This window comes from Citrus clementina, unplaced genomic scaffold (genome assembly GCF_000493195.1).
Source record: "Citrus clementina cultivar Clemenules unplaced genomic scaffold, Citrus_clementina_v1.0 scaffold_2, whole genome shotgun sequence".
NCBI lineage: Eukaryota > Viridiplantae > Streptophyta > Magnoliopsida > Sapindales > Rutaceae > Citrus > Citrus x clementina.
The window spans coordinates 32,599,547-32,613,095 of NW_006262688.1; the positions used below are offsets into that span (position 1 = coordinate 32,599,547).

The 13,549-nt window shown below is 33.8% G+C and overlaps 1 protein-coding gene across 2 annotated transcripts; it reads right to left on the reverse strand.

Annotated features, from left to right (window-relative positions):
- Positions 1 to 5,245: 5,245 nt before the first annotated feature.
- Positions 5,246 to 9,677, reverse strand: LOC18052408 (G-type lectin S-receptor-like serine/threonine-protein kinase B120). 2 transcript variants are annotated; one of them, XM_024191447.1, is made up of 9 exons: positions 9,507 to 9,677; positions 8,063 to 9,289; positions 7,359 to 7,457; positions 7,026 to 7,264; positions 6,717 to 6,927; positions 6,348 to 6,585; positions 6,094 to 6,241; positions 5,727 to 5,990; positions 5,246 to 5,511 (listed from the first exon to the last, which is right to left on the reverse strand). In XM_024191447.1, the coding sequence occupies exons 1-9, from the start codon at positions 9,661 to 9,663 to the stop codon at positions 5,473 to 5,475; spliced, it is 2,622 nt and encodes an 873-aa protein (XP_024047215.1). In that variant the 5' UTR covers positions 9,664 to 9,677; the 3' UTR covers positions 5,246 to 5,472. The 2 variants fall into 2 exon arrangements, with proteins under 2 accessions (XP_024047215.1, XP_006449174.2); XM_006449111.2 differs by lacking the exon at positions 5,246 to 5,511 and having other exon boundaries at positions 5,564 to 5,990.
- Between the last annotated feature and the right edge of the window lie 3,872 nt (positions 9,678 to 13,549).

The window sequence follows — 13,549 nt, forward strand, 5'->3', positions numbered from 1 at the left end:
GTTCGGCGTGGGATAATGTTGGGCTTTTAACTTGGGCTGGTAGGTCTAATTGGAATACGACCTAACTGTAGCATTTCATTCATATCATCAGGCCATGTTTATTTTTAAATTATATTTAATTATATTTTAGAAAATATCTTTTTTTTAATACACTTCTAATTTTTTAGTTAATCCTTTTAATGTTAAAATTCAAAATAGTATTTTACTTATTTTTCATTTCTTCTGCAATCTTGTTACTTATTATCCTACACAAAAATTAAAAAATTATGTGGGTGAGGAGTTTTTTAATGTTGATCATTGGCTTTAATTACACATATTTCACATTATAATTTGAAAGCAATATTAGGTACAAAAATTATGAAAATAATAATAGATTATTCTAAATTTATATAATTTATTTTAATTAGATAGGAAATAATAAGTAAAAAATTAAAAAATATTTATTAAAAAAAAGATTAATTATGAATGTAAGTAATAAGCTTTTCTTCAATTCCTATTTCTCTCAAAAAAGTGTTCCAAGTCAAAGTGCGTAGTTTATAATGGATGGTGGCCTATTTATATTTTATAGTAAGGTTCCACCGTCCTCTACAAAATCAAGCCGTGCTTCGGGTCTGATTTGTATGAACAGAACAGGAGTTTTGCAATGCATCGTTAATTAAATTATTACACAATAGTGATAAATAATTACCCAGTAAACAGTGAAGTGGGGAAGAGACAAAATAATCACGACAGTCCTGACCTTGATAAGTGTAGACAAATAATATAATTTCGATACAAAAAGACATGAGAACAAAATTCCCACTTTTAAAAATAAATTAAAAGGTTGCTTTCAAAGACTTGGTTAAGCGTGAAACGCAAGCCATTGTATTTTTCAATTCAATGGGACCCTTGAACCCCATTTCCATTCTTAGATGATCTACCAATATACATAAACTTTGAAATAAAATCTGGACATGACGCAATTCATTCACATTGGAAGTTCTGGCTACCATACGGTGAAGTTTGCTGATACCAGTTTCAAACTACAAATCATAGCAATACCCGATTTTGGCATTTCGATTTGTTAGCACCTGGCTTCATTTACCGCCCAGTTTCATTGGATTATTCATAAACGTCCTCGTCGATTCTCTGATGCAGGCAGCGGAATTTTTCATGTAAATAATACAATCCAATTTCATGTTAGTCCACGGCCTGTTATTCTCATGACGAAACTTCTGTGGAAAATGGTTCATCCTCATGGCAATACCATTAAGTGACAATCGTTAAAGTAAACGCAGTCTAAGGCTCTCTGAGCCTAACTTCCATTGAGGTCCCAATTTTTCTTCAAAGGTCGTTTTACGTATCTATTTCTTTTTCTCTAGTTTAGATTATAATTACGTATCCATTTTGAATCCTGGTCTAAAACATTCGAATTTCAACTCTGACCTCGTCCTGATGCTTGCCAGGAAACTAAGAATTGATCACCATTTTCTGGCAGGTTCAAATTCAAAGATGTTATATTTTAATCAAAAATTGACCTGAATTGGGTTGCGGTTTGATTGAGTTAGAGATGTTTAATAATTTATACGGTCGATTACTTTCCTGTATCCATCAATTTGCGTAATAGACAGTAATTGCTTATTAGACTTGCAAATTAAATAAAAATATATGCGCCTTGCATGTATGAAGTTCTACATCATGTAGAGTTGGTCGGAGACAGCTTGTAGGCCCATTCAACTGTAATATGAAAAAGATTTTGAACAATAATAAATATATAAATTTAAAAAATTTATCAAACTTCATTTACAATTATTAACCCTCACTTTATATATTCTACCCTAAATGCGAAAAGACAAATAAATCTTTATACATGGCTGGATTTCAAATCTATGCACCTAATGGGTTACGTGTCGAGTGACGAGTTTGTAGGTGATTTAAAGATTAGATTAATGTTAATATCTACGGGCTATAATTCTAGTTGGAAAGCCCAATTCTTTTAATTTGTAATTAAAAGTTTTGGATGTGACAATTAAGTATAAATATATCCGGACTCTAATGTAAAACTATCTAAACATTAATTTTTTTTTTATAGGTCATTTGGCATTGTATATATACATATACATTATCTAGAACTTTTATCTAATGGCGACCTCCTCATTTTAATCAAGTGAGGATGTCAGTAATAGATAAAAACATATAATTTTTAATGCACTAACAGATAAAAGAACATAATTTCTAAGGTACTAAAATATTTTATTTTTATTTTTATAGCATCCTAATTATAACAAAGCGAAGATATCCTCATTTATATGATGATGATGATGATTTAATGAGGATATCCTTATTTTAACTAAATAAAGATGTGACCAACAAATTTAAAAAAATTATAGATTTAGTAAAATAACAAACAAAAAATATATAATCTTTAATATAATGAAATATGTACTTATTTCTATTTTAGTAACACCCTCACTTTAATAAAATAAGGATGCTCTAATTAGAAAATGACTACGAGAGAGAGAGAGAGAGAGAGAGAGAGAGAGAGAGAGAGAGAGAGAGAGAGATTATCAAACGCATGTGCTCTCTTTTTTTTTTTATGCGAACACATAGTTAAGTCATATGATTTAATGGAGTCAGTATTCAACTTACTATAAAATCATACAGTTTAATAGCATGTCCTTTTTTTTTTTAAAAAGACTGAGCATATATATATGGCCAATGACCGAGAACCACAAAGCATGACAAACATTCATATAGTACAAGCATGCTTCAAAAAGGCGCGTATGTGGGCTGGGCTGAGTTTAGATATTTCAGCATATAAGACATAAAAGCACAACACGAATGGAGACAAACCAAATCACGGCACACAAAAAATGCCAAAAGAAAATACACTTAAAATTTTATGTCTTAATTTTCATTAAAATAAACTATTACCTATTATTTGAATAAATGAATTTGGAATGAAAAACATTAAATAAAAAAACGTTTTGCTCCATTTCTATTTAATTGAATTTTAATTATTAATCAATATTATGTTATTTTAAATTACAAATTGATTTTAAGTTATTAATCAAATTTGAATTGAATGGTATTATCATTGTGCGAAGATGATTGTTAAGTTTTCTTATTATTATTGATAATGTTATGCAAATGTACGAATTTTTTTAGTATCTTTCAATTCAATGTATTAATATATTTCTAAAAAAATTAATTAAAAACAATGTAATTTGTCTTATTTTATTTTATTATAATAAAAAATTTATAAAATTTGGATGTTTGAAAGTTCAATAGATTTAAACTGTTTTATACATTACATAAACAACAAAAGCATTAATTTATTTTTAAAAACACATAAAATAAAGGTCCTTCCGCTGGGCGGAGCTTGTGTTCGACACTCATTGGTGTCTAAGTTCAAAATTTTTTTTTTTCAATTGAATCAAACCCAAATTAAAAAATGCTGGGCTAGCACGGCCCACTGAGCCAGTGAGAAGTGCTGTGCTGGCACGCATGCTCTTATACACCTGTTTCTAACGGGCCGTATACGTTGGCAAAATTATAATTTTATATTCTAATCTTGTAAGTGTTTAGTATTCAACGTCAATAATGACACGTGAAATATTTTATGCTAACGATGTACTTTTTAGTCATAAACTTTATATTAAAAAAAAATTAAAAATTAAAAAACTAATTATAAAATCTTCGCGGTAAAATTTTATTAATTAAAAAAGTGATCCCGAAATTTTATTAAAGTTCCGACATTATCTTGAGTTGGCATGTGGCAATCTGCTCGTAATGAATTCATTTTGGTGGTAATAGTTAATTCTTTACATTTGAGTGGAGGATGACTATCAAATTTTTGGAGGACAAAAATTGTAGCTGTAATACTGTAAGTAAATCCCACATCGGTATAGTTTGGGAGAGTTGCTGGGTTTATAAGGGGTAATTTACACCTTAATTGACAAGACGCATTTTGGGATGTACAAGCGCCCTAGGAACAAAATCGTGTGGGCCTTATTAAGGCCCAAAACGAACAATATCTTGGCATGTTTAGGTTGGGTCATGAAAGATGTTATTAGAGCAGCTCCGGGTGTCTTCTTGAGCGATGATGGGCCAAACCTCAGTGAGGACGCTAAGTTTTTAAGGAGGGTGTATGTAACACCCTAGACAAAGCAAGAGAGAGATATTGAGTTTATAAGAGGTGATATGCACTTTAATTGACAAGACATGTTTTGCGGTGTATGGGCGCCCTAGGAACAAACCATGCGGGCCTTAACAACGGACAATATCTTTCCAGGTCTGGGTTCGATCACAACAGTAACCCTATATCTCCAATTACTATTAATAACCATACATATATGTTGATGTTGATTTTTAGTTAACTAAAAAATTAAATCAATGATATAATAAACAAAGCACAAAGAATTTATGTGATTCAACGCTTTTTACGTCCACATAAATAGAAAGAGTAACTTTTTACTATTCAATAAGAATTACAAGGAATTATTTTTTTTCTCTTAGCTATTTGCCTTTACCCTCTATGCATCAAGAGCCCTCTATTTTAAATACAATTTTAGGTATCCTAAGAGTATCACCAAAAGATTCTTTTTATTTAACTCTTCAGATATTTTTTTTTATCTATGTGGCAAATAGAAAAATAAAGAAAGAAATCATCTCCTAAAAAACTCTTCAAATAAAAATAAATAAATATTATTTTAAACAAACTTTTTTTCTTTATAAAAGTAATAATAGTTATAATGTTTTTCTCTCTTCATGAATTATGAGATAAAAAATCATATAATACTAAATTAAAGACTCCAAAAAACTCTCTAAATGAGATAATACTTCTCTATTTTTAATAACTCTTTTTGTCGATGTAGTTTTTCAAATAAATAGTAAAATCTTTATGAAATCTTATATATATATATATTGTTATCATGAGAGAAAGCATGTATGTAAGAACCATGACATAGGCAAGATGTCATGAATATATGAAAACAAGAAAGCATGCATGTAAGTAGCATGACGTCAGCAAGATGCCATGAAGATATATGAGCTTGAAGCATAAGAGCATAAAGTAAGGATGAGATCATGAAGGCAAAGTAATCGCGGTTGTAGAAGAAGAATCCATGAGATCATGAAGGCAAAGTAATCGCGGTTGTAGAGGAAGAATCTGAGACTTGTTATCTAAACTCAAAAGAAAAATTCTAGAAGTTTCAGAAACTCAATTTGAGAAGGAAATAAATATAAAATTTGAATAAAAGTCTAATTAAGTAGTAAAAGCCGATCAGAACAAAGGAGTATGAGTTATCCGATTACAGACCCGTTTGGGGCAGCTGCGCGGTGGCAGCACAGCTGCCCCAAACAGGTCCTACATTGCCCAAATCCTTGAAGGCCTTCGCTAGTCGTCACAGCAACCCACTCTAATATGAATCATATGATCAAAGTTGATGGTTGCATGTATCTGCATCAATCCAGCTCAATGCTTCTTTTAACTCAAATACTTGCCCCTTTTCGTTCTTGTGAAAATTCTCTCTATTATGGCCACATAAGTTAATGAAAGACCACTCTAATTTGTATTCGAATATAGAAAAAAGCTAATAAATACAAAATCTCATGAACACTATACATATTGAATCCTGATGTGTAAAACAGCATATCAGTATTAATTTTGAAAAGAATATGTGAGCTTTTTGTTTTGAATTCTATCTCCCCACTACCATAGTTACTGTCAAATCATTTGAGGATACAGTATCATGAGCTTCCATAAAATGATCACCATCTACAGAGCTTCTCATTGAAGTAAATGTTGGTTGTCTGGGCACCGGAAGTGTTGGAGTTTCACTCTCAAGCATTAGCACCACGGATGCCATTGTTGGTCTATACATTGCAGAATCTTGCACGCATAGCATTCCCACATGTATGCATCTCAACACCTGATTTTGAGAACTTGAATCCCGGATATTTGGATCAACAAGGTCCATTGCTTTGCCTTCATTCCAAAGATTCCATGCCTGAAATAATTCCAAATTTTCATTTTACTGTCACAAACCTCTGATTACAAATTATGAAAATCATATGCAGTAGGTTTACTAGAAAGCGAATCAATCTGCTTACATGTTCGATAAGGCTGGAGTTTTCTTCTAAACGGAAGCTAGTGTTCCTCCTGCCGCTCACAATCTCTAGTAACAATACCCCAAAGCTATATACATCTGACTTTACTGAGAATAGGCCTTCCATTGCATATTCAGGAGCCATATAGCCACTGCATTGTAAGAAAAAGGTGTCAAATTCGTATTGGTAAACTAGTTGCTTGAGTTGGAATTCCAGTGGCCTTGTGTTTTGTACTTATGTGAATATGTCATACTTACTATGTGCCAACAACTCTATTTGTATTTGCTTCATTTTGGTTAAAGCCAAATATTCGGGCCATCCCAAAGTCTGAAATCTTCGGATTCATATCTTCATCCAGCAGAATGTTGCTGGCCTTTAGATCTCGATGAATTATTCTAAGTCTTGAATCTCGATGTAGATAAAGTAGACCCCTTGCAATCCCTTCGATAATTGCGAAGCGTTTTGTCCAGTCTAGTAGTGCTTGCTTTGCCGGGTCTGCCACAATAATTATCAGAAAATGCCAACAAACATCAATACGAATGCTTGATGAAATTCATAAAGGCTAATATAATCATTTTAGTCATGAATAGCAAATTCTGACTCTGTGATAAGATTAAAAAACATACCAAAGATAAACAAATCCAAACTTTTGTTTGGCATGTATTCATAAATCAGCATCTTTTCTTCGCCTTGAATGCAGCAGCCCAGTAGTCTAACAAGATTTCGGTGTTGTAGTTTAGCAATCAGTATAATCTCGTTTTTAAACTCCTCTAAACCTTGGCCAGATTTTCTTGAAAGCCTCTTTACAGCTATATCTTGTCCCTCGGGAAGCTTCCCCTGGTAATAGAAATAAAAGTTAAGCTTTCTTCTTTAGTACACAAACTTCTTTCAGTTCACAAACTTACTGATTGCAGCATTTTCAAATCAAACATTACCTTGTGGACAGGACCAAATCCCCCCCGCCCAAGTTTGTTTCCTTCTGAAAAGTAGTTTGTCGCGACTGCTAAAGTATTAAAATTGAACATTGGTAGGTCTGTTCCATTTATTTGACTTCCATCCACAACCATGTCAGATGGTCCAGAAAAATCTGTTGAGATTTCTTGGCTCTTGCCCATGTCTATTAATTGAGTATCATTGTTCTTGCAACATGAAATTGTTGAATCTTTGCACAATGCTACAGAGAAAAAGAAAGAAACACGATTTTCTTCAAAACTCCTTTTGTATTCAAATTCTATTTCCCAATTAAGAGAGGAGCAAAAAGTCCCTACCTCTGAACCTCCACAAGAGCCATACAGATGCGCCTAGTAAGAGTGCTCCTATCACGACAATTATAGCTATCACAGCATTGGATATTTTACTCCTGCCACCTATATTTAAGAGTTGTTAATGAATTTCAGTTGATATTTGTATCTAAAGGGAAAAAAATAAGAGTTAACTGGATAAGCAATAATTCATGAATCAACAGGACACACAAGTAGCCTCTCTACTTTATAGCTGGAACAAAGCAAATACATTTGAGCATGTTATGGTGATTACCAATGGGATAAATTCAAGCTTTCAAGTGGCAGTAAATTCAGCAGACTCGAGAGCATTTTCGAAATACATTTTCTTAACTAGTTTCCAATTCAATAGAGATTAATTGAGGACTCATAGCCTAAATAGCAACTTAAATGAGGCTACTCTTGTTTCTGATGATCATTTTTGAGATCAAAAACCTCCATTAAATCCTTATCATCTAGTAATGAAATTTTGCAGCCATAGTGTTAAATGGTTCATACTATTCATTTTCAATTAAAAAAAAAAAAAAAGGTATCCCTCAAAATGATTTCAACATTCGCAACACAAACTGATCAAGCAAATATGAAGATTATGAACATCAACTGGGCAGGTGATCTAAAATTCTCTCCAGAGACAAGATAGAAAATAAAGACCAATTAAAACCAATTCAGCCACAGATGAAAAATTAACTTACCTAACTCAGAATCTGGAAGACGAACATGCAGTAAATTGCCACCTTTCTCAAAACTCTTAACATCAATCAATTCCCCTCTCCATAACATGCACCCAATCCCAGGAATGTCGGCGTATGCATTACAAGAACAATTCTGCAGACACTTGTCTTTGCAAGTTTCCTGGCCCACTGACACTACGTCTGCAAAATCCGGCAACTTGACATTCTTAAACACTTTAAACCCATCTTCTCCTCCACTTTCCCCTGCTTCACTACGATTCCTCTGGCACTGCAATTGAGTCCTCCTAACACACCCAGCTGACCAATTTCCCATCGTCCATTGCTCAAAATGTTTTGGTACAAATCCTTCCATACAAGTGCATTTGGTAGAACCCAATGCATTACAGATCCCAAAATTCCCACAGAAATTATAAAGCTCGCAATCATCTGCAGGCTGCTTTTGCATCACAGACCACTTCTTTGCACTACCATCCCACCTTAGCTGCTCCTCATTCCCATCCCAGCCAATTCTGAACCTCAACAAATAAGATGCATTTGCTGGGACATATGTAAAATACATGCTTCCATCTGATTCCCTGGGAGATAGCTTGAAGCCAAATAAAAAACTAGTTAGAGTAGCCATGGTTGGAACTCCGGTGAATATGACTGAATTCCATTGGCCGCTTCTCCACCGCCTTTTTAGCTGCTCCCAAATCACAATCTGCGGCGAACCCTGGGGATCAACACCCATTGTGAAGTTTCCGGGAGAAGGATCACTGGCAGATTTCCAGGAAGTGAAAACACGGTTCTCTCCCAATGCGGAATTTACCCCAACTCTCATGCCTGGAAGATGCGTATCCGTTGGATGATTAAAACTCTGCCAGTAGGCCTTACCAAGATTACCAATGTCCTCGCTGTTGGTAAGTATAAGATTTCCATCATCCTCGAGTAGTGCTGCCGTGTTGTTTGACACAACTGAAGCATTAGATGACCAAACCGCAATGCTATTCCCATCTAAAACCATCAAATTGCCATCATTACCAATTGTCAGAGTTCCCCTTTCATCAGAAATTGGCCTGTTTCTGTTTGCAACCCAAACAACAGCTTTTTCATCAATCTTGTGATACCATATACCCACATACCTTAGACTAGAATTTTCAGGGCTGAAAAACCCCAGCTCAAAGATTTTGCCGTTGGAAATCAAGCTTTCACCATCTTTGATCGACTGGCCTTTTGTAATTGTATTGACTGCACGGCCAAAATGAGCAAGTGAACATACAATAAGAAAGAATGAAAGAAGAATAACACTAACAGGGTGCTTGCTGTTGCTGATAATGTCCATATTAAAATCTCTGACAAATAATGCTGAGATTCATGAGAAAACGGATAAGAGATGAAGGAGTAATGAAAGTGTAAGAACGTATAAAATTCAAAGGAAGATACGCCGAATTACTGGCTGGCTGACCTTGAGAGACGAGAAGAGAATTAAGACTTAAAAACCTCAATTTGGGTGTAAGCAGCAAGCTAGTTGTGAAAATCACATATTCTTGGTTGGTTTCGGTGTAGTTACTGGTCAAGAAAATTGAACAACACATGCTATTGTTGACAACGTTTCGAGTCATCTTTTTGTAAAGGTCTGAAATAATTATTCCCCCCGGCCCCCATAATGAACTGGGTCGTATGGTAAACCATTGACCAAGTGGATCCCACTGTAAAAGCCTTCAATCGCAAGAAGACGTGTTTGTATTTTTTTTTATTTTTTTTAGTCTATTTCAAATTTTCAATCAAAACTTTCTATTTCGATGTGATTATTTTTAGATAATTGTTGGATGCTTCGATTTTAAGGTCCTATTGATTCACATTGGTAATTTCATACACGTGAGGCCCAAAAGAAAAAGAAAAAGGAAATTCTTGGTAACCTAATTCAACCAATTTGTGTGAAGACAAAACATCCTGCCAAAACTTTTTTCGAACTTTTGGTAAACTGAAAGAATTAATTTTTAAGTCAGATTTTTTTTATGCGGTGTAAACTTTAATTCCCCGTTTATAAGAATCCGCGGAGGCAGGTGATGAATGTGACAGGTGCGGTTAAATTTATAAATAAATAACCGGTGGCCGGCTAAGCTAGAGACATCAAATTGGACGGTTTAGTTGGAGCTGAAGGGAAAGAAAGGCTTCTGCTAAACACACGTGAAACATCTTTCCCTGTTGTTGACAATTACAAATTAAAAAATAGATAGATTAAATTACATACAAATCACAGTTACAGGGAAAGATAATATTGGTTGGCAGCCGCCAGCCGCCAGCCGCAGCCACTTGCTGCCCAAGATTTGGAATATACAATGCGTGGCATTTGAACCATTAACTAAAGAGGAGAGTCAGCGGGCGCTAGATTAGTTTCCAGGAAACAGTGTCTGTAGGTCGATTAATTTTCTATTCTAATCCATTCTGGCCTATGCAATTACTTTATTCACATTTCTAAATGGATAATAATTTAATTGCATATTAATAATGAATGCCTAAACTTGTTACCTGCAGGTTGGAGCTGCGTAGCAAAGTATAGACCATCGCCAAATGCTGTACTGTAGTGAATTGTGACTTGTGAGATCATTGTGACTTGATGTAATGAGTGATGAGCGTCTCTCAATAATTTTTCTTAGAATGGAAGGCTTGAAACCATAAACATGAAGCACATGTTAATGTTGTGACGGAGGATTGGACAGTGTTTACACTACATCGTGTCTGAACGGCAGCATTACATTGTTACTTCCTGTTTACTTGTCCTCTGCTGGTGACAAGCTAACTAACCAAGTACTGCCTACTGCCGTGTCGTGACTGAAAATTTTCCAATTTCTCATTTAACCAGAAGATGCTGAAATGATTTTTGAGAAATTTCCCATTTTCTTGTCATGTGCCCACATTTCATTATTTCAATATTTTCAACGCAGGTTTTTCTCGTTGGATTAAACACTGTATAGTAAGTATTGTAGTGTGTACGTTTCACATTTATTGAAAATGAGGTGAGCCCTGAGCTTAGGCCTGTGGTTTGAAATTCTTGCACGCATACGATGGATCGGTCAATTCATATGTTAATTTCTTCAATCTTCCTCACTTTTCATGATTATGCACCGAGGCCGAAGATTTTTTTCACAAGTACTTGATATGCAAATCAAATATTAGAGGCGGTGGTGGTTAGTTCTTGGGTTGCTTTTGCTTGCTCTCTTGGTTTTCTAGATCGGAATGCTTTTAATGCAGAGTTAATGGGAGTGATTCTTGCCATTGAAAATGCTCACATGCGAGGTTGGAATAATTTAATTATTGAATGTGACTCTATGCTCGCTGTTTTTCATCTTTGTAATTGACTTCTTCTTCGCCATGGTCACTTAGTACTCGTTCGACAAATTGTTTTTTTATGCTTGAGAGAATGCCAGTTCGGTTCACTCATATAATTCGGAAAAAGAAATCGTGCAGCGGACACATTAGCAAATATCGGTGCTTTGTCATCTTACTGATTTGACTGAGCTTTTTGTTTTTATTTTCAGTTTTCTGTTCGAAGCTTTTGTTCTCTGGCGTCATTTGATTTTGCTGAATGCCATTTTTAATTTAATAAAATCTTAATCCTCGTTTTGACTAGGTTGTTCCCAAAAAATAAAAAGAAAAAAGTCAAATTTTGTTAGTTAAGCCTGGAGAAGAAGCACTATATAAGCACCCACAGACCCACTACTCTTCTTTCTAGACACGACTTTCAAATCACATACGAACCATCAACATTTTAGTAAGAACGGGGCTCCAAAAAGATGCTTACTGGGGCTAAATTACAACTATCCGAGTCTGAATAAACACATCACCGCCTACTTTGACCCATGAATACAAGTGGAGGTGGTGCTATTGCTAATCACCCCACCATGCACCTATCTCATTAGACGTCTTGTGTAACTCTTAATTCTAATTTTATCCTCCAAAAATAACTACGAACGTCAAAATTTTTATTTTTCTAAAAGTCCAAATTAATCCAGTCAACTGATTATGCTACGACATTCTTATTGGTTTTGGCTTCAAATTATTGCTGACTATGAGAAAATCCGTTGTTCCAGAATTTGATATTTTTAGAATTCAACATCTTTTCTACAATCATTTAAAGAATCTCGGTTTTTCCTTTCCTTTCTTTTTTTTCCCCCTCCTAATTGAACTATAAAATTACTCAATAAATCCATTATTAAAATTTAAAAATTATTTTTTCTCAATACATCAAATACACTCTCACTCAATTTAATCCCATTACTAAATAAACCAATTAAAATTTATAAAAATTCTAGTAACCAAATTTATGATAAATCTCATAAATAGAAAGGAGTAAATCACTTGATTCTAGATAAGAATTGCATAATCGAAAAGATTTCTACAAAGAATCTATTTTCTTCCCTTTTCCTGTGCACATTACACATGCTCTCTATGACTTTTGTGTTTTGGCGTCTAAAATTTTATCATGATCTTCTTTTCTTTCTCAATCATGAGAACTACCTTTTACATTGTCCAAAATGATTTCTCCATCAAGGAGAAACGGGAGAGTAATGCAAACATTTGGCAGTTTAACATAAACCCAAGATCGTCTCCCAAATAATCAAATTTCGGATATTTAAGTTATCGGTAACCAATATGCAAATTAATGACAAAACGACATGTGTCGATGTAAATTACTTGGAAATACCTGACTTACCTTGGGTATACCTGATAATCGAGATAGTACGCGAGGTATCCCATGTCAGCAGTGAAGTGGACAAGAAATTATCCAAAATATTATATGCATAAAATATGTCCATCACCCAAATGCGAATATTTAATTTGGCATAATGAATATATTGCTAAAAAAAATGGAAATTATCAGTCATATACCCTTAAATGACACCCGTATCAAACGTGTATGAATACTTTTCAAGTGTATCACTCATATACCCTAAGTTGACAAAATACCTCTACCGTCCACCAATCCGTTAACTTCCGTTAGAAGTTAACAGAATTATGACAAATTGACTATTTTGCCCTTGAAACACAAAATGAGGTAAAAAGATAAATTTACCCCCAAAATTAACGTAAATTTTCAATACACAATTTTTTTTTAATTTTGTTATTAACAATACATTTTTTTGATAAAAAAATGAATTATTAATTGTACAATATTATTAACAATTATCCATAAAAATATCCATATTATACCATAAAAAATTATTAACAACATATTATTTACAATTATACATATTATACCATAAAATTTTCTAATTGGAGCTTGGAGGAGTAGATCTCCAAAAATTTAGATTAAATTTTGGAGGAGTAGATTCGGTTGTAAAGTAGCTTTTTTTTAGCAATTATTAACAATTATCCTATAAATGGAATGACATGTCATTTTTATCAATATATATCATATGTCATGTCATTGTTTACTAGATAAATGGGATGACATATCGTTTTTTATTTAAAGTTTCGTCAATCATAAAAGGCTAGATTATCGTG